Source organism: Chanos chanos, chromosome 11 (genome assembly GCF_902362185.1).
Source record: "Chanos chanos chromosome 11, fChaCha1.1, whole genome shotgun sequence".
Classification (NCBI taxonomy): Eukaryota; Metazoa; Chordata; class Actinopteri; order Gonorynchiformes; family Chanidae; genus Chanos; species Chanos chanos.
In genome coordinates this window covers 11,184,037-11,207,652 of record NC_044505.1, presented here as the reverse complement: position 1 = coordinate 11,207,652, position 23,616 = coordinate 11,184,037, and the positions used below count along the sequence as shown (strand labels likewise).

Sequence of the window (23,616 nt, the reverse complement as noted above, 5' to 3'; positions counted from 1 at the left end):
CTCAGCAACCACACACCTCTCAACAAGTGCTTTGAAAAAGTAATATAGTTATTCAGCCATGGCAGTGCTTTGCTGCATCAAATATGTTATGATTTCCACTGAATGCAATGTTCATACACAATAAAAGAAAAAACAAAACAAAACAAACAAGCAGAATGAAGAGCATAATGATTTTTTATTGTAATAATTACAGTGTCAAAATGTACTGTAGTCTTAATGGTTGGGAGTCTGTTTCAGTGAGCTAATCAAAAATAATGCTTTAGCCTTTTAAAAAGTTTCCCATTGACAGTGATACAAAGATGGGTTTTATATACAAAAACAAGTAACACTTTTTGGTTACCATTTGAGATGTCTTCATTTCACATCACAGACAAGGACGACCAGAAAAGACACACAGCACTGAACAGAGACACTGGAGAGACACGGTAGAAGTCTAAATTCTGAGATGATCTGTTCGTACAGTATTTTCCCCCCCCCCATCAGGTACTCACATCAGGATATTGGATAGCTTCTAAACAAGAACAATTATATTGCTATGTCTAAAATGCTGAACCATTCCCATAACCAGGTTATCATCTACAACCCTTTCTTAAGTTGCAGCTGGTTTCATACTGTCCAGTTCACATGTGACACACACAGAGGTCTGTGTGTGTGCGTGTGTGTAATTTGGCCCTGGGTGGACTTGTAATGTAAAATGATGATCAGAGTAAACTGGGAGCATGCGCTAATTGATGAGTTTGCCCACTACCACCAAGAGGCAAGCAAATTCAACAGGAACAGCCCTGAGGGGGTTTAAAAAAAAAACAAAACAAACAACAAAAAAAAACAACTTGTAATGCCTATGAAAAAAAAAATACGGACAAAAAGGGGGTAAATGTAAATGCAATGTTCACATAGGACTGCCCAGGACGATGGAAAACATCTCACTTGTAGTGACTACCTGCCAAAGCTGACGTCAGTCGCCTACACTCCTCTGCCTCCGCCCCCCTGGGAACTAACCAATCATGAAGGTTTATGGTAAGCCATTCGGCTGCCAAAGCAAAAAAAAAAAAAAAAAAGAAAGTCAGGAAGATACATTTGCATATTGTAAACAAGCACTATTGGTGATGCTAGTCACCAAATGCTGAAGTTTGTGAGAGAAGAAAAAAAATTCAAAGAAAGGTCAAAAATAAGAGGTGAACAACAGCATGTGTTTATTGACAGAAGGAGCATGTAGGAGAAAAAAACCAAAACAAAACAAAAAAAAAAAAAACAGGCCATGTTTGTGACCTGTAGTCCAGTTCCCTGGATCTCAAAGCTGAAATTTCTATTCTGTTTTTGTTCATCGAGTTTAGACAGAACTTAGGACCTACCAGTCATCGTGGGCTCTGTTTTCATTGAGCAAAACTGCACTGACGTCCAAAACGTACCATACAAAAGACACTTATCTTGTAACTGTGATATGAAGCATTGAAAAAAGATGTCCATTTTACTGGTTAGGTTGTAGAAAACCCGTGTAAACTGGTTACGGAAGTGCAGACTCAATGGGACAGATTTCACACTTTCCCTACTGTTTAAGATGTTACAAATATTTTTGCAAATACACTACATTTTTCGGATTTAACTCAATGAAAACGTAGACCCCTGAGTAACTAGAAGTCACAGAGACATGCGTAAAGTTGTCGAGCATACGGATGAGTGTCTGATCATGTGACCCAGTGCTGTAGACCAGAGCAGCACTGCTCCCAGATACAGAGGCCAGTTTGACTGATCCAGAACATATTGATCCATGCAAAACATGACAACAAAGCAGTATTACAGATCTGTAGAATTCAGTGAAACAACATCTCAAGGTTTGGCCAGACATAATGTGGTATAATTTTCTCTGGAAAGAAGCACAAATTTGGTGACCAAGCACTGTGTTCCAAAAATATGCCGTTTTTTGTTCTTTTTTTTTCATAAGCGCTTCGTTATTTTTATGCATTTTTTTTTTTTTTTTTAGCTTTTTACATGCAAAGCAAAAACAAACAAACAAACAAACAAACAAAAAACATAGAACAGAACCATGACATTTTCACTGGAGCAAAGCAAACGCAAATAGACGAAAACAGAAAAACAAACCTCCACCTGAACATGCCTAAACAGCCCTGCCATGTTACCCTGAAAAATCAGCTGTTTGACTGGAAGCTGTCTTTCCATTCTGCACGAGAGCCTCCTTCACAGTTTTCAACTGCCACCAAAACCGCACCCCCAAAAACTCCAGGGGAAACAACAAGAACAAAAATGTCACAAAAAAAGGCCATTAGAAATGAATGAGAGACTGTTCAAAAGGAATAAAGAAAAAAAAGAAAAGAAAAAAAAAAAAAAGTCCAAGCACCTCTACACAACTTCCCTCCCAATGACAAAAGCATGAAGGTAGATGTGTGTGTGTGTGTGTGTGTGTGTGTGTGAGAGAGAGATCAGTGGGTGGATGGGTGGGTGGTGATTGCGGAGATCCAGGGCAGAGCACAGAGGGAGTCTGTCCACTGGCCTGCCCAGTCAAAGGCCTGCAGACTGGGCTAGGGGCAACAGCGGAGCTCCCCTTCCGCTCTCTAGCTCTTGATGACTCCTCCATCGCCCTCGCTCACAAAACGCTTACGCCCCCTGGTGGACAAAACCAGATCCATCTTACAAAGTTACAAAGTTACATCGCACGCAATACACAATGCAAAAAAAAAAAAGTCGGAAATACAGAGTGAGAAAATCTCTGGACTCCAGCGACAATTTAAACTTTTATTTACACAATATTACACACTGACCTAAAACTGCTCCCCCTAAAAAACAAAGCAGTTTTTTTTTTTAAACCTAACGTATCACAGTTTCATGTCCGTGCACAAGACGAACTGTACCAAAGCATCAAAATACAGAGATTTATTCACTAATCTGGCACACAGCACATCCAGTGACAGAATCTCAGAACACAGGCTACTGAAAAACAAACAAACAAATAAATAAAAATGGTGAATCCGTTCATTTTTAAAAGAGATTTGTCCTGGTCGGGGGCCTCCGTTCACTCACCTCGAAGGACACGCGTCTCTCAGCTGTTTGGTGATGACCGACTCCTGGTAACACAGGTCCACAAACGACTCCATGATGGAATGAGCGTGGGGCACGTCTAGGTTGATTTCTGGCAGTTCGTCGTAGACACGCTGGAAACCCTGCGTCGTCACGGGCGACAGGTGTGCACGTAATCAGTAACCTCGCACGCTTAAGCATGTTTACTCTGAACGGGCTAGCAGATATACTCAAACCTCCCAGTAAAGCGAAAAGATACACTGTAAAGTCAGTGTGTTACTTTCTACGTGGGTGAACCGGTATAAAATGCATAAACTCACAGCAATTTTAACTTCAATGCTGCCAGACCTTGAAATACTGAGCTGAAAATACGGTATGAACTCTGGCTGGCACGAACCTACTTTCGTAGTCTTTCCAAAGCAAGCAAGACAAGTCACGCACTGACATTTCCAGCAAGCTAAAATTTTAACCCGACGTCGTGGCTGCGTTGCGACGTCGAGCGCACGTAATAAAGAACTTGGTACTGACCCGGTTCATCTGGTCCAGAGTGATGAGGCCCGTCTTCCAGAACGCCTGGAGAAGTTTGACCATCATCCGCACAGCTGTGTCTCCTTTGGATTCCAGCACCATGACGACAGCCTGATCATCACAGAGACATCGTCTTCAAATTAACCACTAAGCGCCACTGACAGAACAAATTCTGACCACTAGGGGGCGTCTATTTTTTTTCGGCACCTTGAAAAACGAACTGTTACGCCAACTGACCAGCTTTATCAAAAATGCTTGTCACAGCAATTTAAAAAAAGAAATAAATGATACATTTACACCACAACTCAATCTCAGCCATCATTTCTGTGCTAAATACAGTCCTGTTTGGATATATCTGATAAGGAGATGACAATGGCTATCACTAGTCTTGCTTGAAGCAGGCGACAACAGCAGCAGCAACTGATTCTAATTAAATTTCACATCAGTTTAGTGTACAACAACCAAGGCTGACTATCATTACCTGGCTCACTGTACCTAACCCTCTGCCTGACAAAAGTAAATAAATGAATACATAAATAAAAATTCCAGTTTAAAACAGAGGCTAAACTAAACACAGTACAAGAACACACTAGAAGACACAGCCGAAGAGACACTATATATCCGTGAGCTCAGTGTGTGACTAACAGTTTTCTCAGAATAAGGGTACTGATCCAGAATCAGTGCGCACCTCTCACGATCCTAATACAAACAATTACACTGTTCGCGTAGAGCTGATCCTGGATCAGCATCCTCACCTTGAGGGGCATCATACATATGGACCGTAGCGTGAGCCAGAGAAAAAAAAAAAAAAAAAAAAAAAGGCACTATGGGTGTCTGTGGGTCAGGCCTCGACGCAATCTGGAATAATTAAAATCTCAGGTATAATTGATGATCTATTACCCCTAAGTGCTTACATTCGTGAAAGCTGTTCTGGCACATAATGACACGCGAGGGTAGCGTTGATGGTAATAAAATAATCAACCCTGACAAGAGTATGGCTGCGTAGCCCCTCTAACGTATAAGGCCTGAATTATGCTGGAGAAAAAAAAAAAAAAAAAAAGAGAGAGCGAGAAAGAGAGAGAGAGAAAAAAAAATCAAGACAAGAAAGAAAAAGAAAAAAAGTCATTCCGAGAGGGGAATAAAAAAAAGACACATGCCGAGGGGTGAAAATCGCTGTAACGTTTGTGTGCAGCTATTAACGCGGCAGCCTAAAAATAAATATTTATAATTGCACCGAGCGAGCGAACCCCTGCTTCAGTGGGTACATTCAGTGCCTGTGTGTGCTGCTGGTTAGAAACCACTGAGAAGGAGAGAAAAAAAAAAAATCTATGAGAACCTTTCAGCTGCCGTGTTCTTTTTCTGCATGTTCTTATTAACATCTCCCTCCCTCTCTCCCTCCCTCCCTCTCTCCCTCCCTCCCTCCCTCCCTCCCTCTCTCCCTCCCTCCCTCTCTCTCTCTCTCACCCTTGGAGAAAAGGGCAGCCAGTTGTACTCACAGACTAAATTGTTCTCATTCACCTAAAGCGCGTGTACGCTTTCAGAAAATTACATTTCCAGAGGTCGCTTCCCTGGCTCCGTAACACTTGACGTAAACTGGATGGTAAAAGCCAAAGGAAGACGTTAAGTAGAAATAATCTGCTACTTTGTAAAGCGTATGTTCCGAGGGCGGATTCATCTGCAATGCAAAGCACAGCAATGCAATCTGAAATCTAAAGTCTTGTAAGTGCCAGACAATGACAAATCTGGCTGCTCACGCAAAACATTCTGCGTTATTCAAAAACTCGAGCGGTATCGACAATATGGGATCGGGTCCAACGCATCAATCCATGTGGAGAGCATCCCCGTTCTTCAAAAATGCTCGTCTCTGTACAGTTAAAAGAACAGAACCGCCTGCTTCTATGACTTCGGTTGACGTTGTAGTGTGAACGCGGTAAAACCTGATCACGGTCTAGATCACACATAGGCTACACACTGTACTGAAAAAAACATTTCATATCGAAGGCTACACAAAGCGTGTGTGCGTGTGCACGCGCGTGTACCTCGTAGACGAGTTCATGGTGAAAATGTGGCACCTCCAGGTCCCGTAGGCAATGCTCGGCTTCCGACAAGTCGCCCGACACCAGGTACTCCTTCAGGAGCAAGTTCATCTGAAAAAGACACAGAACAAAATAAACGTCAAACTAAGCACAAACACCACCTCACGAGGCCTTAAAAAGAGTGCTTTACCTTTCTTGTTCTTCATGGGTAGGGGGGGGGTAGACCAAAAAAAAACAAAACCTGGAGGATTCGGATTGGCCCAAGAAAAGTGAAGTGATAAAATCACGTCACCGTCTCAGTGCACGGGTGCACGGCTGTGGTATTCAAACCATACGCACGAAACCATTGTTTTATTGCCTGCGTCATCCTCCTGGTGGAAGTTTCGGGGAGAAACTAACTCTGTGCGTTTGCGCAGGCCCTCAAAGGACGGGCTGAAGGAAAAAAAAAATCAATTTCCTGTAGAGCCTTGGGGTCTAAAATCTTTCATGTGGAAACACACACACACACACACAAACGTACGTAAGGGCTCTGTTGACCTCTTGAGATGAAAAGACTGACAGTATCCCTTTTGGACTGGGCCTGAAAAGTTCAACACCACCTTCGCTACGCCCCCTCACAAACCCACGCAACCCTGTTACGTCACTCACAACTACACATGCTAGCTTTCTCTCTCGCACAGGCTTCGCCAAACCCCGGTCATCCTCATGTTATGTTTTGTTTTGTTTGATCGTTTTTGTACAGTATACGTTGACCTAGACACAAACAGTGATGTTAATCTCTCTCGAGGCAGCCGGATAGTTAGAGATGCTATGCTAGCAGTCATAAGACGGCGCTGGAATATAGCGTACGGAGTGACCCGCGCAGTCGGCCGAGATGAAACGTTTCATACATGCATGAAATGTACCCAGTGCTGCCCACTCACGTCTCTGGAATTCCATTAATGCAACAGGTCAAACCAAAGCCTTAACGAAACACTATTAACTTTGACCTCTGAAGTCCGGACTTCATAAAGCCTGATGAAAGGCGATAGAGAGAGAGAATGTCGTTTTTTTTTTTGTTTTTTTCTCCTTCCTTCGGTTGATAAAGGCACCGGCAAGAGAAGATATGGGATTGCGTTTTCTAGAAATGTTCTCTAAAGCCTGGGACGGGGCTTGAGAGAGCGCTGGTGTGACTTTGTTTCTGTGCTGAGCAGTCCGCTCTGGGCGCGCGTGAGGAGTGCCGACGTCCGCGGAGGTTTTGCCGTGGTGTGCGTGCTGTTGGGAGTCGTGGGCGGGCAGTTTAGCAGACCTCACAGGAAACACATGCACAGGAGGAAACCTCCGCGCAGATCACAGGACTTGCACAACATCTCGCACGGCTGGCTATCCGACATAGAACCGCTCACGCGAGTCCTGCATGTCGCGTGCTCACACACACGCACACACCTGAGAGAATGGAGTTTTCCTCTCTTACGTTTGTATGTATCCAAGTCACCTCAACCCTTTCTCCACACCCATAAGCATGGTCTTATAGGGCGTGTGCGCGTGTGTGATTGTTAAGTCAGGTGAGTTTTAGCTACTTTGACAGTTTGTCTGTGTGGGTGTGAATGAGAGGACAGGACACATCAAGTTTTTGTCGACAGATTTGCTGGCAGAGAAGAGTGTGAAAGTATCTGTGTGTGTGTGTGTGTGTGTTCTGCTGACTAGGACAAATCACTACGGGGCTGGCTGCTAGCTCTTTACCCAGCATGCATTTTCCTCCTTGTATTATGTAATAGCAATGTGTCTTAGAGGCCTTGCACAAGATCGAATCATGTCAGCCCTAAACCCACAGATATAATCACACTCAGTAAATAGGTTAAACCTCAAATCCCAGAGCCAATGAGAAACCTCTTGCGTGTTTTGACGTTCTGATGAAACCGAGTAATCCTAATTCAGTCTTCCTCAGCTTTTTTTGTTTGTTTGTTTGTTTTTAGAGATAATCCACACTTTATGCTATGGGGAACACACTCTGAAGTTTGGCAATACTATTGGCAAAGGCAAGAAAAACAGCAGATAACAATATCTGGAAGAATTCCATTTTACAGCATATGAAAAAAAAAAGCATTAACTCGTAATCTAATTGTGCTGTTCCTACGCAGGATTGGTCAAAGATAAAGCGGCTATAAGATAGACAAGTCATTTTATCACAGGGCCCAACCCACAAGACTGGATCATTTTCAACAAGTCAGTAGTAGTGTGTGTATATGAATGGCTCCCCCCCCCCCCCCCCCCCCCCCACCCAACAGTGGTTACTTAGACCCGCCTTACCTCTTTGATGAGATGTCTGACGGGTCTTTGGCCGCCGCCCACTCCCCAAACGTTATCTAGCCGCACGATTTCTCTCTTCATGGAGAGCAAGACGGACGCTCTGTCTAACGCAGCTCTGGGGAAGGACACACACACACACACACTTACTTCTACTCTCAGTATCACGTAAAAGTTACACAACCATTACAGTGAACTGCACAAGGAAGATTTCGGCAATATCCCCTCCCCTAAAAAAACCAAAAAAAACAAAAACCCATAACAAAAGCAATTCCAAGAGTCAAAATGAGAACACACAGTGCACTGTGCCTGTCACAATAGTATGGCATGCATGCCTGCAGAGCAAAATCAAACATCCCCTGGTACGCATCAGCGACGACTTTGAGAGTCATCATAATGTTTGCTTGGATATCAAAGAGTAAAACCAAACTGCAATAAGAAGTAAAATGTTAGTCTCGCTCTCTTTTTCGCCGTTTACGTAATAATAAAGCAGCCTTTCCACTCTCTTCAACTGCTTTGTCTCTGTTTACCTACTGCTTGGAGAGGTTCTGATGTTTTAAAGAACTACAAAGGCCACGATGCACTTGGGCCTTCCTCACCTGGCATGCTCACAGTCCACTTTGCCTTTGTAGCGGTTGAGGAAATTCATGGGTAGGGCGTGGTCAGCGATGGCTCGCGCAACAAACTGCCCTAGCATCTGCGGATAAACAAACAGGTAGGTGGACGGATAGAGGAATAAAAACGCATTGTTTTAAATGAAACAAGACGGCCCTCAAAATGGTACTAATCGTCCTCACAACACCGCTTCCCATAGTGGATTTCCTACTGGCTGCTGGGCATGCAAGTTTATTGAACGTAAAACAAACCAGTGACTACGCTTCACACGATTTATTGTTTTAAATTCTCCTTTGTTCGATTGGGGCTGACTGATTGGCCGACTGCTGGGTTACCTGCGGGGCTTCGGGCGTGTCCAGGATGAGATCAGGAAGCTCTTTGAGCATTTTGTCGAAGGCTCGCGCCACGTCACTCTCCGAGAGAATTTTCCCGGTCAGGTCAGAGAGAAGGCGAGAGGTCAGTTCCCTGTGACTGGCTTTGCCCTCCAGAGCCAGAGAGACAGCCAGCGAGGAGAACTCAAACTTGTGAGGGCCGAGGTTCAACTCCTTCAACAGCATCTAGGAGGTAGAGAGACCAGAAACAAGCTCAGGTACGCGCTCCTCAACACGGACAGACAGACAGACAGACAGAGACAGACAGACAGGCAACCCAGCCGTTTGGCATTCATCAACCCTTCACATTTTGCAGCTATTGCAAATATGTGTTTGTCTCCAAGCGTGTACCACACAGTCAAACCGAGAGTCACGCTGAGACCAAAGCAGGCCACTTGGTGGTTTTATCACACGAAAGCTTGCGACAGGCGCACACTTCTAATCAAATCCTGATTTCGGCACTCAATTCTGCGATTAAAAAGTCCAGATTGTTACGTAAATACATAAAGAATTCTCTCAGCACACACTACCTATTAAATAACGCATGTACGTTAAGCTTAAAAAAAAACAAGAGCAGGACACCAAACACAAACACACAGCATGCACTTCTTTTGTCCCCCAGAGATATGAATGTAAATGCAAAAGGCAGGTCAGCGGAACGGGGCTGGCCTGTTTAGAGCCACAAACAGTCTCACCTCAACTTCTTTGGTGTCTCCATGTTCAAAGTACTCCTGTACTATAGGGTTAACTGTCTTCTCCAGCTCTCCTTCTTCCAGCTCTGGTACTACGGTTTCATACACCGTGTCTCCCTGTAGAACAGAACACACACACACACACACACACACACACACACACACACACAGGACCAGGTCAAGGCCGGCAAAACCGCATCTGTTGCGAAGATTAGTGAACGTGCGGTTAATATTGTTTCACACCTTCTCGCTTTGGGAAATAAAAACTTTAAAATACTGTTTTGCACCTTCTTGCTTCAAGGGAAAAAAAACAAAAAACAAACCAAACAAAAAAAACCCCCCACACACTCAACACCAGTACTAATGAAAAGAGGTGAAAAGAAAGTTGTGTGAATGAGGGATTTCAAGAAAAAGAGAAGAGAAATTGTGTGTTTAAGGGTGGGGGGGGGTGGGGTGTTCTTAGATCTATTGTTTTGTTCTTGAATGTTCTGAGAGGTTCGACATTCGGAGGAAACGTCTCCGGAGAAACTTTGAGGATTTCTGTGCCAACCAGCACACTGACTCACTTTCCTGTTTTTCCTTCCTAAAGTCAAGTGTGTGTGTGTGCATGCGCATGTGTGTGAATCACAATATTTCTCATGAAGGCAGCTCCTGAAAACACCTAAGAGATGGAAAGAAAAAAAAGCCCCACCAAGAGAAAAAAAACCCCCAAAAAACCCACTTGGTCTCTCTTCTTCTTTTGCAAATGGAAATGTAATTCGTTAAAATCAAACAGATCTGAACAGTCAAAAAGAGTGTTTAAAAGGTTTTTCTGTTCAACACAGTCAGTTGAAGTCTGTGCCTTTCAGTGTCAGGGACCTGAGGGGTTATATATTGCGACCGGAGCAAGTGAACCGAGTGGAGATAAACAAGAAGGGCTAACTAGGAGACCAGCATCCGGCCAGCTGCCTACCTCAGTTTGGACACAACATCCAGAAAAGGAAAGAACAATAAACAACTTGTTTCCAGAAACCAAACCAAGTAACATTTTTTGCAGTTTAATGGTCAACAGTATTCTTTTGGTTTTGTGAAAAAAAGAGAGACGAAAATGGCAAAATATGGAAATAACCGAACAAAACTCAATAAAAATTCAGCCACAACATCCCAAAGCCATGTTACAAAATGTGCTTCCAAAAAAGCGAGTAGCCGCATTGCTATCGCTAGTTCAAAGCTAGTTTCGGAACGTCGTGTTTCAAATGCTCTTTTCTGCCTGTGTACAATGTTAGCTGGCGGCCAGCGTGTGTTCCTTCCATTCATCTGTTTGAGAAGAGGTCCGGGCATCAGCATGTTTGCTTCTGAGCCACGGGGGGTCCGATCCGACAGACCCCGACGGGTGGCAGGGGGCGTTGTGATGAGTAGTCACTTTTCAACAAAGAGTCGCGCGCACAGTGTCAGTCGTAAACATGACCAGAGCAGGAGAAAAGACAAGAGAGCCGAGAGACAAATAGCCCAAACATGATGACAAACAGGCTGTTGGGGACAGCGGGCGGTGGCAGAACTGTAAAGCAGGAGTGTGATGTTTGGCACAACGCGGGATTCTCAACATGGCCGTTTCAACATTAGCGAAACGTTTGTCTGAATTTGCCCGTTGACGGCATTTGACGGTGTTTGAGCAAGCACGTCTGAGCGAGTCTCTCAAAACAGCTAATCTGAGAAGACCTTCTCGCCAGCAGCCTTCAAGACAGAGGTTGGTGAGATCCTTTAGCAGTCTGTATTTCTTGTCAGCACTGCTGATCTGAGATCAGTTTTTACCTCATGCAATGGAACAGTCAGAGTAGAGGAGACTGGTCTGTAACGAACAACACAGGACAAAGGATCTTCTAAACCCACGGAAACACAACTCAAGCCCACATTCTGTTGGATTTGGTTTTGACCCGCCGCTACATGTCTCTGATTGGCTGAGAAACATACACACTTGTTTCACACGGTAGAAAATCAGCCACCGACTACACGACATGTTAAAAAAAGCGGCATGAAGTCCACTCTCATAGACAAAGGTTAAGGGCCTTTTCCCGTCACCCCCGCCTCACCTGCGCCGACTCGTCGTAGTTGGGGTCCTTCACGTCAGGCTCCTCCATCTCGTACACCATCCCGGCTGCACCCCATACACCCTTTCCGCCGGCTCCACCTGTGCCCCCATAAGTACAAACCGAGTCATTTCGGGTTTACAATACCTCAGCGTCAAAAAACACAACCGCAATTACCACTTAACCGTTCTTTCACTTGCTCTCTACGACTGTTGTTTCAGAATCCTACTCCTTGGGACCAACAACTTTGCACATACTGGATCTCTCCCTGGTCTAAAACACCTGACCCAAGTCATTAGTGTGATTAGCTGAAGGAGTTTTCCTAGAGCGGGAGAGAGAGAGAGAGAGAGAGAGAGAGAGAGACCTAAAACGTGCCCAAGGGGTAGGACCGGGGGGGGAAATTTCCGCCCTGTGCTGACCTTTCTTAGGCAGTCCCCTTCCCTTTCCAGTCCTGGACTTGCGGTCGTGAGTGTTGACCTTGCCCTTGGGGCTGTTGGGGTCGGCCCCCGGGTCGCCGGACAGCGACTCGGACAGCGACTCGCGGGTGGAGTCCCTGGAGGAGGACTTGCGGAGGCGCCGTTTGGCCTTGGCCTTGAGTCGCGCCTCGTGAAGGGCTTTCTCCTGAGGGGTCCAGTTTCCGTTCACCTCCCCGTCGTTGAGCATGTCCTCCTCGCCATCCAACTCTCCCAGCTCATCTTCGAAGGAGAACACTCCTGCTGACAGACAGAAGATGTGTGTGTGTGTGTGTGTGTGTGTGCGTGTGTGAGTGAGAGAGTGAGAGAGAGAGATAGTGTGAGAGAGAGAGAGAGAGAGAGAGAGAGAGTGTGAGAGAGAGAGAGAGAGAGAGATTTGTGGGGTGAACTATATTTTGCATGAGCATGTTGCCTAATTTAAGATAAACAGTTCATACCTGAACTCAAATTTACCATAAGTGGATTCTCTTTTTTTTGTTTGTTTGCTTGCTACAGCGGTGTTTAAAAGAAAACAGACTTTTTTTTTTCAGCTGCATTTTGAACGACTACCGTTTAGCCTCCTTTATTACATTCTCCCTAAAGAAAATACAAACAATGTCATGCCAACATCTTTGCAGTAAAAAAGAAAAAAAAAGAGGCTATGTACACAGGATGCTTATCATTCAAATCTTTATGAATTCCGTGTTCAGACTGACATTCTCTTTACAAAAGAACGTTCTTAATAACCTCCCCCGTTTTCACTCGATGTCGGTTAAACTGTCAGCACTTTGATCTCACACGCGAAGTACGTGCCTTACGCTGTGCGACTGATGTGCCTTTACACAGAGCGAGGATGAATTTGGGTGATAAGTTATGGCCCATTCAGGTCTGTTTACACTTCGGTTTATGCATTTTTATGGTGCTTCTACAACCACCACGTGACTTCCCTGCTTTGCAGATGTTTGGAAGCTTGTTTTTTTCTCTCTCTCTCTCTCTCTCTCTCTCTCTCTCCCCCTCCGTTTAAAGCGAAACGTTCGCCATAACCACTTGATTACAGTTTGGGCCGTTGACTCAAAATAAGACTAAACTGTACAGACCAGGCGGGAAGTCCACAAAAAAAAAAAACCCGTTGACTGTGGCACTTTCTCCACAGCGCAAGCGAGGTTTTACAGTGATCAGGAGAGTGCCAGCACTCTGTTTGCGTTGCGGATAGCGATGTGTTTGGCTCAGCGTTGGTTCGAAAGCTTGCGAAACAGGATAGTCCGCATACAGTTATGCATGGTTAGGAACCTTGACAAACTCTAAAAAAAAACAACACTGCACGCGCATCCAGGCCATAACTTAATTCTCTGTTCCTCATCCTTGTTATCTTCAACCTTTCAAACCAGCGTGATATGCTATGGGAAAAGCCAAGCTGGTTTGACAATGTGCCTGGAGGGGTTTTTTTCCCCCCTCCCTGCAGATCAAGGATAATTCACAGAGAGAATTTTTTCACTGTTGGGACTTTTTCATGCCGGACCGGACATCTATTAACTTCTGATTGCAAAGGAAGTTTGTAAAGGCTAACAAGGGCATGTGTTTAGCAGAGGAAAAAAAAAAGCGCTACTGACATGTATATTTAAGATGAAAAATGCACGTTTACTGTTTGTATTGCAGGGCTTTCCTCATATGGACTCAAGTGATCACTTGGCTGAATGGTGAACCTAGCATTGATTACAACATTATTTTTCGCTGACATCAGGTTTCAGTTTGGGGGAAAAAAAAAAAGTGTCTCCCAAGGCCACTCCACACCCACTTCACTGTCTGGACTTTATTATCAAATCAACACAAACATCAGGTGACTTGTGATTACCTCTCTCCGTGCCCTGTTCAGTTTGATGAAAATACGACCGTGCACACACACGCGCACAAGCACACACACGCACAGCGTGGCCAAAAGCGATAAGATTGGAACATGTTTTTGGTTAGGTTCAGCTTCGCAAGGACAGACCTCACTCCGCTGGCGATTTGACACTGTACGTGACTCACAACAGTGAGAATGAGTAACGTGCATGTGGAAGTTGTGTGTGTGTGTGTGTGTGTGTGATAGTACTTTCAGGGAGGGAGCGGGGGTGCAATCTGTAAACTCTTGCAGCAGTTTTAGGAAGTTAAAAAAAACAAGCAAAAACCCCCCCCCACGATATCCATCATATCAAAACCTTATTAATGCCTCTTTTGGTAACCATTAGGAACAAGCTGGGGCAAAAGAAAGCCATGCTTAACGGCGTACATTCCACAACCACCAGGGCTGTTTGTGTCTTTTACATACTAGGTCACTTCACACCCATTAACTCCATAAACACTCAGGAGAGGGAGAGCGAGAGAAATAATAAAATAGACTTGTGGTTACAGCTGAGTTGGCCCCGCTGAAAGGGACACACGGAGCATGCAGCGCGGAGAAACGGTTCACGCTCAGAACAGCCGGGTTTAACGCACAAAACACCCCAGGTCCTGAGGGCTAAACCACCAAAAAACGAATGCCCACGGAACACACGGCATAACCGCTAACTCACCAGACTCCATACAGTTACACTGCTTGACTTCTCTCTCACTATTTCTCTGAAATACTGATACACAAGCTAATGTGTAGCTTTTCAAACACACACTCTCTCTCTCTGAATTACAAAAACATTAAAATAAAAAAACAAACAAACAAACAAACAAACAAACCAAAAAGAAGAATGAGGCAGAGAGAGGAGAGAGAGAGAGAGAGGGTAAATGGAGGACTACAGTGTGCTCGGGTCAGACGCGAGGAGCCCTCGTGGAGATAAAATGCTGACGGGGCAGTCCAGCTGCCACTCCTTCCTCTCTCCCTCTCTCTCTCCGTGGCGCAAACGCTCCCTAAGCGAGAGCTGACTACATATGGCAGTGTCCGAGGCTGCCAGCGGTCACGTGAGCAGGGAGCCCCCGGGGCGGGGGGGTGTGGGCGCGCTAGGAATTTCTCCAAGGAGTAATGAATACTCCCCTCGTAAAGCCAGTCTGAGATGATACGGGGCTGAGGGTTACGGGGGGGGGGGGCTGCCGTCGGCCTGTTACGGCGAAGCGGACGGCACTAGACCGCTCGAAGACACCCGGTGCTGGGTCTCGTACTCGACCTGACCGGCTCCGCGCGGATCTATGGCTGAACGCGAGCAAAGAATGAGAGTCCATAGCCTTCATGTTTACTATGTGGAGGACGGCAGTGACCTGAATAAAGAGGAGAAGTGTGTTCAAGCCATCCAAACCGTAAAAATAAATAGATAAATAAATAAATAAATAAAACTGCGATGATCACGGGAGTGCATTTGGGACAACGGCATCGCTGGAAGTCTATGATATATGGGCGTGTTTGTTTGGCACGACACAATAGTCTGTCTGTATCTCTTCTCCAGCTATTTCGAGCGCGCACACGCGCGCACACACACACACACGCGCACTCTAAACAACAAGGATTTAGTGAGATCTTCAAACTTTCAGAGTGCATGTTACATGTCAATTTTCTCTATCAACAAAACTGTCCATGCCTCAGTAAATTTGTTAAATATCTGGGACCATTTACTGTGCCTGTGTAAAGAACATTTCATCTGAGGGAGAAGTTAAAAAGAGGGGGGGGGGAGTTACACATCTTGATGTTGCCCTGTGTGAAGTGAAACCTTCTGTGGAGTTCTATATCGAGGAGGATGCTAACTGGATTCCAAGTTTGACATGGAGGAGAGACATTGGCTGTAAATTTATTCAGGCGAAATTGGTTTGGGTTCAGCCATTAACCACTCAGGGCTATCTTCCCTATTACATTAAAAAACAATGAGAAACTTGTTGCTTTGAGGAAATTAATAAACAATGTGTGTGTGTGTGTGTGTGTGTGTGTGTGTGTGTGTGTGTGTGTATGTGTGCTTTCAACAGATTTAACAATTTAGTGGCACATAAACAACTTGATCAAAAACACAGTAAAAAGAAGTAGTCAAAACAAAAAACACTCAGCTCTAGTGTGCAAACACACACACGCACACAAACAAACAGCCGTGAGCGACGCTTGTGAAGAGGCACACACAGGAAGCTTCTCTACGAGATTGTAACCACGAGTGCAGTTCTCTTAAGCCTCACGTTCCCCTTGACCTACAGTCCAGTAAACAAGAGGCCTACTCATGCCCCACCTCCGTCTTACTCCCTCTACCTCCATAACAGGAGTGGACAGGAGAGGAGTAGATTACTCCCTGTCCGAGCTCACCGTGTCAAAGCAGAGGGCTGGACCAAAAGTTGGAGGGAGGAAAAAAATAAATAAATAAACAAAAAACAAAACACCACCAAAAGCGCGAAACACTGGGTTCCAGCCAAGTCCCGTTCAAATCTGTCAAACAAAACGTACATCAACAAATCTCGGTACAGCGAAACTCTCAAAAAAAACCAGCTTGGTGTACGCGTCGTCTGCGTGTGTATGTTTTTGTGCGGAGGGGCGTACGTGGAGGCCCTGTGACCCATAACCATCTTTAGGAGGAACTGAAAACGCTGGAAAGTTTCTTTTTCTTTCTTTCTTTTTTTTGTTTCTTGTTTGTTTCGTTTGGTCCCTGCTTGAAGCAGCTGAGTGAAGCAGCATGAGGTACTCTTTCCACTCGGTGACATCAGTAATTGCCGTCTTTTTAATCCCCGCAGCACAGACTAAAACAGATTACAAACGGTCTCGCAGTCCCGTCTTGGCACTCGGCTTTGGAAACTTCCGGACAGACCACTTGAAATGACGCTGACGGTTGTGGATCTCCTCCTAATGCCTTCCCTTCACTTTGCCCCTATGCTTTGGATGGTGGGGGCGGATCTGGTTTTAGCGTGAACAAAAACGGCTATATCGGGTCAGCAAGGCAAGCTCTGGGGGTCAACCCACGCAAGGCACAGAACCTATACTCAGCACAGCTTCTCTTTTGAAAGAGGAAAGTGACTGTTCAAAATTGGGTTTTTGGAGGAGGAGTTAACCCAGTCCCACAGTTTAGCAGCGAGTTTTAACTAAGATAAGTGACACGCGCCACTTCCAAAATCAAGGACGACGCACACGTGTGCGGTCTTATTTTCACAAACGGTTAAGGCGGCACAGATAAAGAAAAATGAACTAGATCTGTCTGTGGACACTGGAGTGTAGGGGGTTGAAGTGGGTGGGGTCTGATTAGGGGTTTAACTATCACAAGCCAGAAAATTCTCTCGGGTGTGGGTGTGTGTGTGTGGAGGGGGGGTTCCATATAATTTCTATTGTTTTCCCTTTTAGTTTAGTTAATCACATCCTGAACTTAAGAGTGAAGAACGGCGTAAGGAGAACAGTCTTCAAAAAAAAAAAACTTATTGTGCGTCTTCAGTTGGCCAACACCAAATTACGCGCGACACTTCAAAAAGTGTGGGCATGCTTCGTCCTGCATTTCAATCAACGTTTACGTCAGAGGTTACACGAATGTATTGACAAACGTGGTCTGAGTAATAAAACTACAGCAAAAAATTGTACTCATTATCAAATACTTTGCTTACTACACAAAATGTTTGGATAAAAAAAATATCGAATTGAAGAAACCGCAGCAATCCGTAAAATCTCGGCTGCGCCTGTGCCGTAAAGACATTAATGCGTTGCTATCGGATTCGAGATTTAATACCATAAACTACACGCTGCAAAGCTTATGCAGCCTATATTTACCACAAACTATGGCGCACATACAAAAGCGCCATTTACTACATAATAGACCCACGCCAGTGGGCCTGTCTAATCAAGCGTGGCAGTCTCTCCTTGGGAAGGAGAACTGCACGTCTGCGCCCAAAACTGCTCATTAGGGCTCTAGAGCATTGACCAGTCACCCCAGTCTTGAACAAGAGCACAAGAGTTGCGAGAGGGAGTTCATTTACGGCTAACGTAAGACATGACTGAGAGGTAATGAGTCTTCTCACAGCTTTTACGTTAAACTGTGTTTAGCTACACATTGCTTTTTCCCCCTTGCGAGGACTAGGCTACTACGAACATACATGCGTTCCCGCTTACGTAACCTAAAACGAAAAATATAGGTTACGTAAGGGTCTGTTATTGGTCCTTATAGTGCCATATATGTGAAAACGTCACTACTCGCCTAAACGGCAGGACTTGCTCACCACAGACATAAACGAAGCTCAAGCACGCTTAGAATTAGTAGAGGGCGAAAACAAAATAATACACCGTGTTATAAATTAAACATGCAAATTAAAAGAGCCATGCAAAACGCTTCCTTTCTAACGTGTTTCCAAAGCTGAGGAATTGTATCACGATCTCCAAACTGTTGTGTACCTGCACTGCTTATACGTTAGTTCAAACACTTGCTTCCAACAAAATGATACTGGCACCAAAGTCACATTATTTTGCAGGTATATGACATGTTAGGTCGTACTTAGGGGTATACATGTCAAAAACACAAAAGATAATCTGAGTAAAGGGGGCGTGGTGCTTAAGACCCGATGAATCACACCGTCGTCTTGGCGCATGCTGTGCAAACAAAAGGGTGTTTACCATGGCAATGCGACAGGTAAAAATATAGTTAAAAATGGGCAACCTCTGTTTCTGCAACCTTATTATACTCATTGCACATCACTAAACCACAGCCTCTGTGAACGTCCGTGAGATTCCATGTCCACGGTCAGAATTTAGATAAAAAAATATTGGGAAGAGCTCTTAGCCATTTTAATTACTTCATATTTTCAATGCAAGTGAAGTCGCGCGGTTTTCATTAGGGTTGACCACCACACGGCCTATTTCTGTGATATTAAATATGTTTTCGCGTTTGCTAGGTTGCCAACAAGCCGTAGAGTTCGAAGACAATAATTGTTTGAAAAGAGGGGCTATCAGCTCTGCAAACTACATACTTTCCATTAAAGGGTTAATTCCTGAAGCGTGTCCTCACACGTGTCACTGTCAAAAAGAAACGGACAAGCATAGTTCGTACAAATAAAATCGTTCTCCTTAAAAGCTCCCAACGTTTATTTGTTTCTCTCTGCCTCGAGAATGCTACTGGGGGCTAACGTTAGCTAGTGTGCTAACGGAATAGCCCAGAGAGCACATGGTGGAGCGTCGCTGGAACTGCATGCAGCCCATCCCTTCACCAAACAATAGCGAAGAGTGACCCGACAATTTTTCCAGCTATACAGTCACGCTTATTAAGACGTTAAAAGCGGAAAATAGAGAAGAAGACATATGCACACGGCACTTACCATCGTGCTGAGGAGCTGTGGACCATGTGTCGACTTCAGTCGCCATTGTGCTTGCACTCAAAGCTCCCAAACGCTTGTTTATATCGTCTTCCTAGTTGTCTGCACTCCCAGCGCGCTGCCTGTCATGAAAAACAATTTGCATCCATGCCTCACAATCTTTCTGCGTGCTCGTTTCTAATGAGAAATGTTATCTGAATTAAATATGCATGCACGCAAGTTCACATTTAAAAAAACTATTCGGAGCGCGTATCTTACCCTCTGAATTGAAAGCTCGCTTGCCCACTTTTCTAGGCAACCTTGGACCTAAACTAGTTCGTTGCACAAAAAATGTAACTTAAGATTTTGTTCGTAGAAATGTAAACAAGCAGTTGAAAAAAAGATATAGTTGTTACTGATTAAAGTCTATGAAAAAAAAAAGTAGGATACAAAAAAAAATATATATATATATACGTTGAAACTACCGCGGGCACATTGCAAGAGTGTGCTACAAGATAAACAAAGTGTGTTTTTAACTTTGCAAGACCTGGAGAATACCACGTGGCCAAAACGCGAATGGGGGTTGGCTTATAAAGGGGCAGGACCTGTCCCGCTTTGACCAATCAGATAGCAATAATATTTAACACATAGACAATGGAAAATATTAATACTACTTTCAATCATTTCAGTTCTAATATTCACCAGAAATTATTTCTCGTTATGAAGTGAAACTGTTAACAACATAGATAAAAGATAAAAAAGTTAAATGTAAATTAACGTTCAAATCGATAGATAGGGAACGTACATGCGGAAAAACGTCTAACAGAATTCCCATATAAATGATACCTTGCAAACCTTTGTCCTCACATTTTGTAAACAGTCTAAATAAAACCACTGTAAAGAATATGACTGGTAACACAAGACTGACAAAAAAATGTTTTTACAGCTGAACGATTTTGATTGATGGACAGCAGTCCTAACACCTGCACTGCTTTATCAGTGAAAAGTATTGGAGAATGCAAAATTCATAATTCATATTTCAGAATCCACTGCTATCTGATATTCATCCTCTTTTTTGTGTGTCTGATCCAGACGGTTGCAATGAGAGAACGATCTAGAAGCTTAGACTCAGCGGGGTGTCTGCGCTGGTCTCAGGGGGGGAGTGAGGTTACAAAAGGTCAATCCTCTGACCCCAGCCATGTAGTGACCCCAGACACGAGAAGCTATTGCAGACGCTGGCCATGTATCATTTATAAGAGTGGGGGAGAATGTCTTTTGTCTGGCTGCCGCAGAAGACCGGTTTCTATCATTTTCAGAGATTTGTGTATGTGTGTGCGTGTGTGTGTGTGTGTGTGTGTGTGTGTGTTATCATGTATATTTTATCATGTTCCCCACATAATTTATTTATTTAACCATTTTCAGTTAAAGCGAGAACACTTAACACTCCCCAGTGTATTTTTTTCCATGTTAAAGGTATTATTTTATTATTTTGTAAGGCATTTGTCTTTACTTGGTGGGGAGGGGAAGGTCTTTAGTAGAGAAAAATTACATTTGGAACTATAGCTGTTTTCTCAGTCATATTTTTTTGAGGGGATTCTACGTGGTTCTTTACAGAACTGAATAGTCCTTCTGTAGTATATTAAGGAACTCGCGGGTGGATATAGTAAAAGTAGAAGTACTCTTCCTAAACAAACAAACAAAAAAAAGTACTCTGAGTAGAGTTAAACTGACAACCGGTTTTGTAAATTGTAAATGAGTGACTATTTTACTCTTACTTAAGTATTTTTCAGGAGGGATACTTTAACTCTACTTAGAGTACTTTTTTTTCCTTTTTCCTAGCAAAAATACTTCTGCTGTTACTTTTTCCACCCCTGAAGGAACTAAATATGTAGATTTCTTAGTTCAAATGCCACCCAATAAAGTGAGGTATTGCCTCAAAATGAACTCTACGTTCCTCTGTTTTGTCACGTTAAAACTGTATTATTTCAATTCTTAGAAGAAAACTGAGTCAAACTGTACGCTTTTCTTTTTCTTTCTTTACTTTGGAACACTGTCCACCTAAGATCACACACAAACTGGACAGACTTGTGCCTTTACCAGCTGGGTACACAATACTTTGTGAACAGTTCAAGTCAGAAACCTCAGACCCACAAAACCCTGACCCATTTTACCCAGAGTTTTTGCATTGTCTTCATGGATCTGTGATTACATTGAAGGTCAAAGGTCATGTTTACTGGCTGAAAGACAAACCCCTCTGAGAAAAGAACCGTGGCAGGAGAGGCCTTAGAAACGTAACAGGCAATATTTGAAATATCTACTCCCCCATTTTTATTGGTTTAATCTAGAGGGTGTTGAAGCCCTTGTGTGCGCTTGCTAACAGTATGTGTGAGAGTGACAAGAGCTGGTGCTTCATTTTGGGTAGTGTGTGTGTGTGTGTGTGTGTGTGTGCATTTGATTGTGTTCACATTTCCTGCTCACTGAACAAAAACATGAAAGTAAATGTCAAACAAGGCATATCCAGAAAGACTGTGTTTTGTGAGTAAAACAGCAGACATCACGAACGTGTAAAATAACGAGCAGTACTCTGCAATCACTATGCATTACAACGCTTTTTCGAGCGATGAATGTTCCTGCAGTTCTGATATGAGCCAGTAGGTGGAGCCAGAGACAGGAAAACGTTCCACTGGTTTCCTGCACTTTAAACATGAAACCGTAGCAGGGATGTTCAGACCTCACTGCAAAGCAGTGGGGAGGGGGTGGGGAAGAGAAGGTGCGGGAGGGGGGTGGGTGTCTGTGCAAATCTCAAGGTCACTGAATGACATTATGTATTAAACCTAAAAATCAATCTTTGTGACGTTCAAAAAAAAAAAAAAAAAAAAAAAGATAAGTTCAAAATACAATTAGGCCGGGACAAAAAACAGACATTGTAAATCCTAAATATTAATGCGAATATTTGATCTGAGGTTCCTATTTATTCTTCAACAAATCATCAATATTACTAAGCAGTATTAAAATGCTACAGGAACACTTACGAGGTTCCGTCTCTATAATGGCAGAGACAGCGGTGAGCGGTATCCAAAATTTCGTTTTTTTCCCCCGTCAGTGTCTGAGCAGCGAGCGGTGGAAATTTGAGAGGGGCTGGCTGGGCTGCAGTGTATGTGAGGGGTAGCCTTTAAACATCCGTAGAGCAGACACGTTGGCCCACCGTTCTCCCCCCAGGTACCCCAACCTCCGCGTTTACAGAACCCCTTCTGTAGAGTGGTTACTCTGGTTTTTCAGTAAGAGAATATTTTAAGTAAACAAACTGATATATAAAGATAACGACCCTTTGCTGAGGTGTCGGGAGTAGCAAAAATATGAGAATAGAATTTTGTGGACATCCCTTGGCTTCACACTGTTTTTTATTTTATTTTATTTTATTTTTGCATGTTATTTTGTTATTTGCGTTAGAGTTTTAAAGCTTCTACACACAGGAAGTGGGAAAAAAAAGGGAAACATTCGTAGGTAGAGCTTTTTCCAACATTTATTTTCACACAAATTAACATAAATTCTTCTCATAATTACCGCAGACTGCCAAGTCAAAAAAAACAAACAAAAACAAAACAAAACAAAACAAAAAAGGCCCAAGAGAAGCTGTAACATGTTTTGACAGACCAAAGAAAGACGACGGGTTAAAGAACCTTATCGCCTCTGAAACGGGTCGATAAAAAAGCAACAGTTCAACACAGTTCAACAACCTCTACACATTGCACTTGTAACTACAGTATAGGTAAAACAAAACCAAAAACACATTAGTTTGAGCTATAGAAAAAAAATGAGGCTTGCAATGCTTTACTGTAAAATGTGTTTGTTGAGTTATTTCTCTGGGCTGCACATAGTTATTGTGAAGAACACACACACACACACACACACACACACACACACTTCAAACTGAGGCCTTAGGGTTCAGCCAGAACTAGATCTGCCATTTAACCCCCCCCCCCCTTCAAAAAAAGCTTATTTCATTTTACAACATATCGCTCAAACAGACAGATGGAGTCTGATAAGGTTGTTGACTAGGTAGGCAATTAAGATATACAATTAATTCGGCCTTTGAAGCACTTAAGAATCCCTATGAGTGTGACCTTTTGAAGAGCTATGAATTTAAACAGTAATGAAAGCACACAACGCAACACAAACAAAAATGCAGGCCGAGTAAAAAAAAAAAAGTAAATTTCAAAATATGGAAGCAACTAAGTTATCACACGTTCACACACAAGCTGGCTATACCCACAACCCTCTGAAAATACAAAACTAGAAAACTATCAGCACAAAACAGTAGGTTTTTTTTTTGTTGTTGT

At 43.6% G+C, this 23,616-nt stretch overlaps 1 protein-coding gene across 2 annotated transcripts; it reads right to left on the bottom strand.

Annotated features, from left to right (window-relative positions):
• Positions 1-2,449: 2,449 nt before the first annotated feature.
• On the bottom strand, positions 2,450-19,701 carry pdcd4a (programmed cell death 4a). 2 transcript variants are annotated; one of them, XM_030787997.1, is made up of 12 exons: positions 19,556-19,701; positions 19,301-19,419; positions 12,047-12,343; positions 11,631-11,728; positions 9,565-9,678; positions 8,834-9,055; positions 8,483-8,580; positions 7,887-8,001; positions 5,601-5,708; positions 3,562-3,672; positions 3,037-3,176; positions 2,450-2,622 (listed from the first exon to the last, which is right to left on the bottom strand). In XM_030787997.1, exons 2-12 carry the CDS (start codon positions 19,344-19,346, stop codon positions 2,571-2,573), a joined length of 1,401 nt encoding a protein of 466 aa, XP_030643857.1. In that variant the 5' UTR covers positions 19,347-19,419; positions 19,556-19,701; the 3' UTR covers positions 2,450-2,570. The 2 variants fall into 2 exon arrangements, with proteins under 2 accessions (XP_030643857.1, XP_030643858.1); XM_030787998.1 differs by having other exon boundaries at positions 12,047-12,340.
• Positions 19,702-23,616: the final 3,915 nt, after the last annotated feature.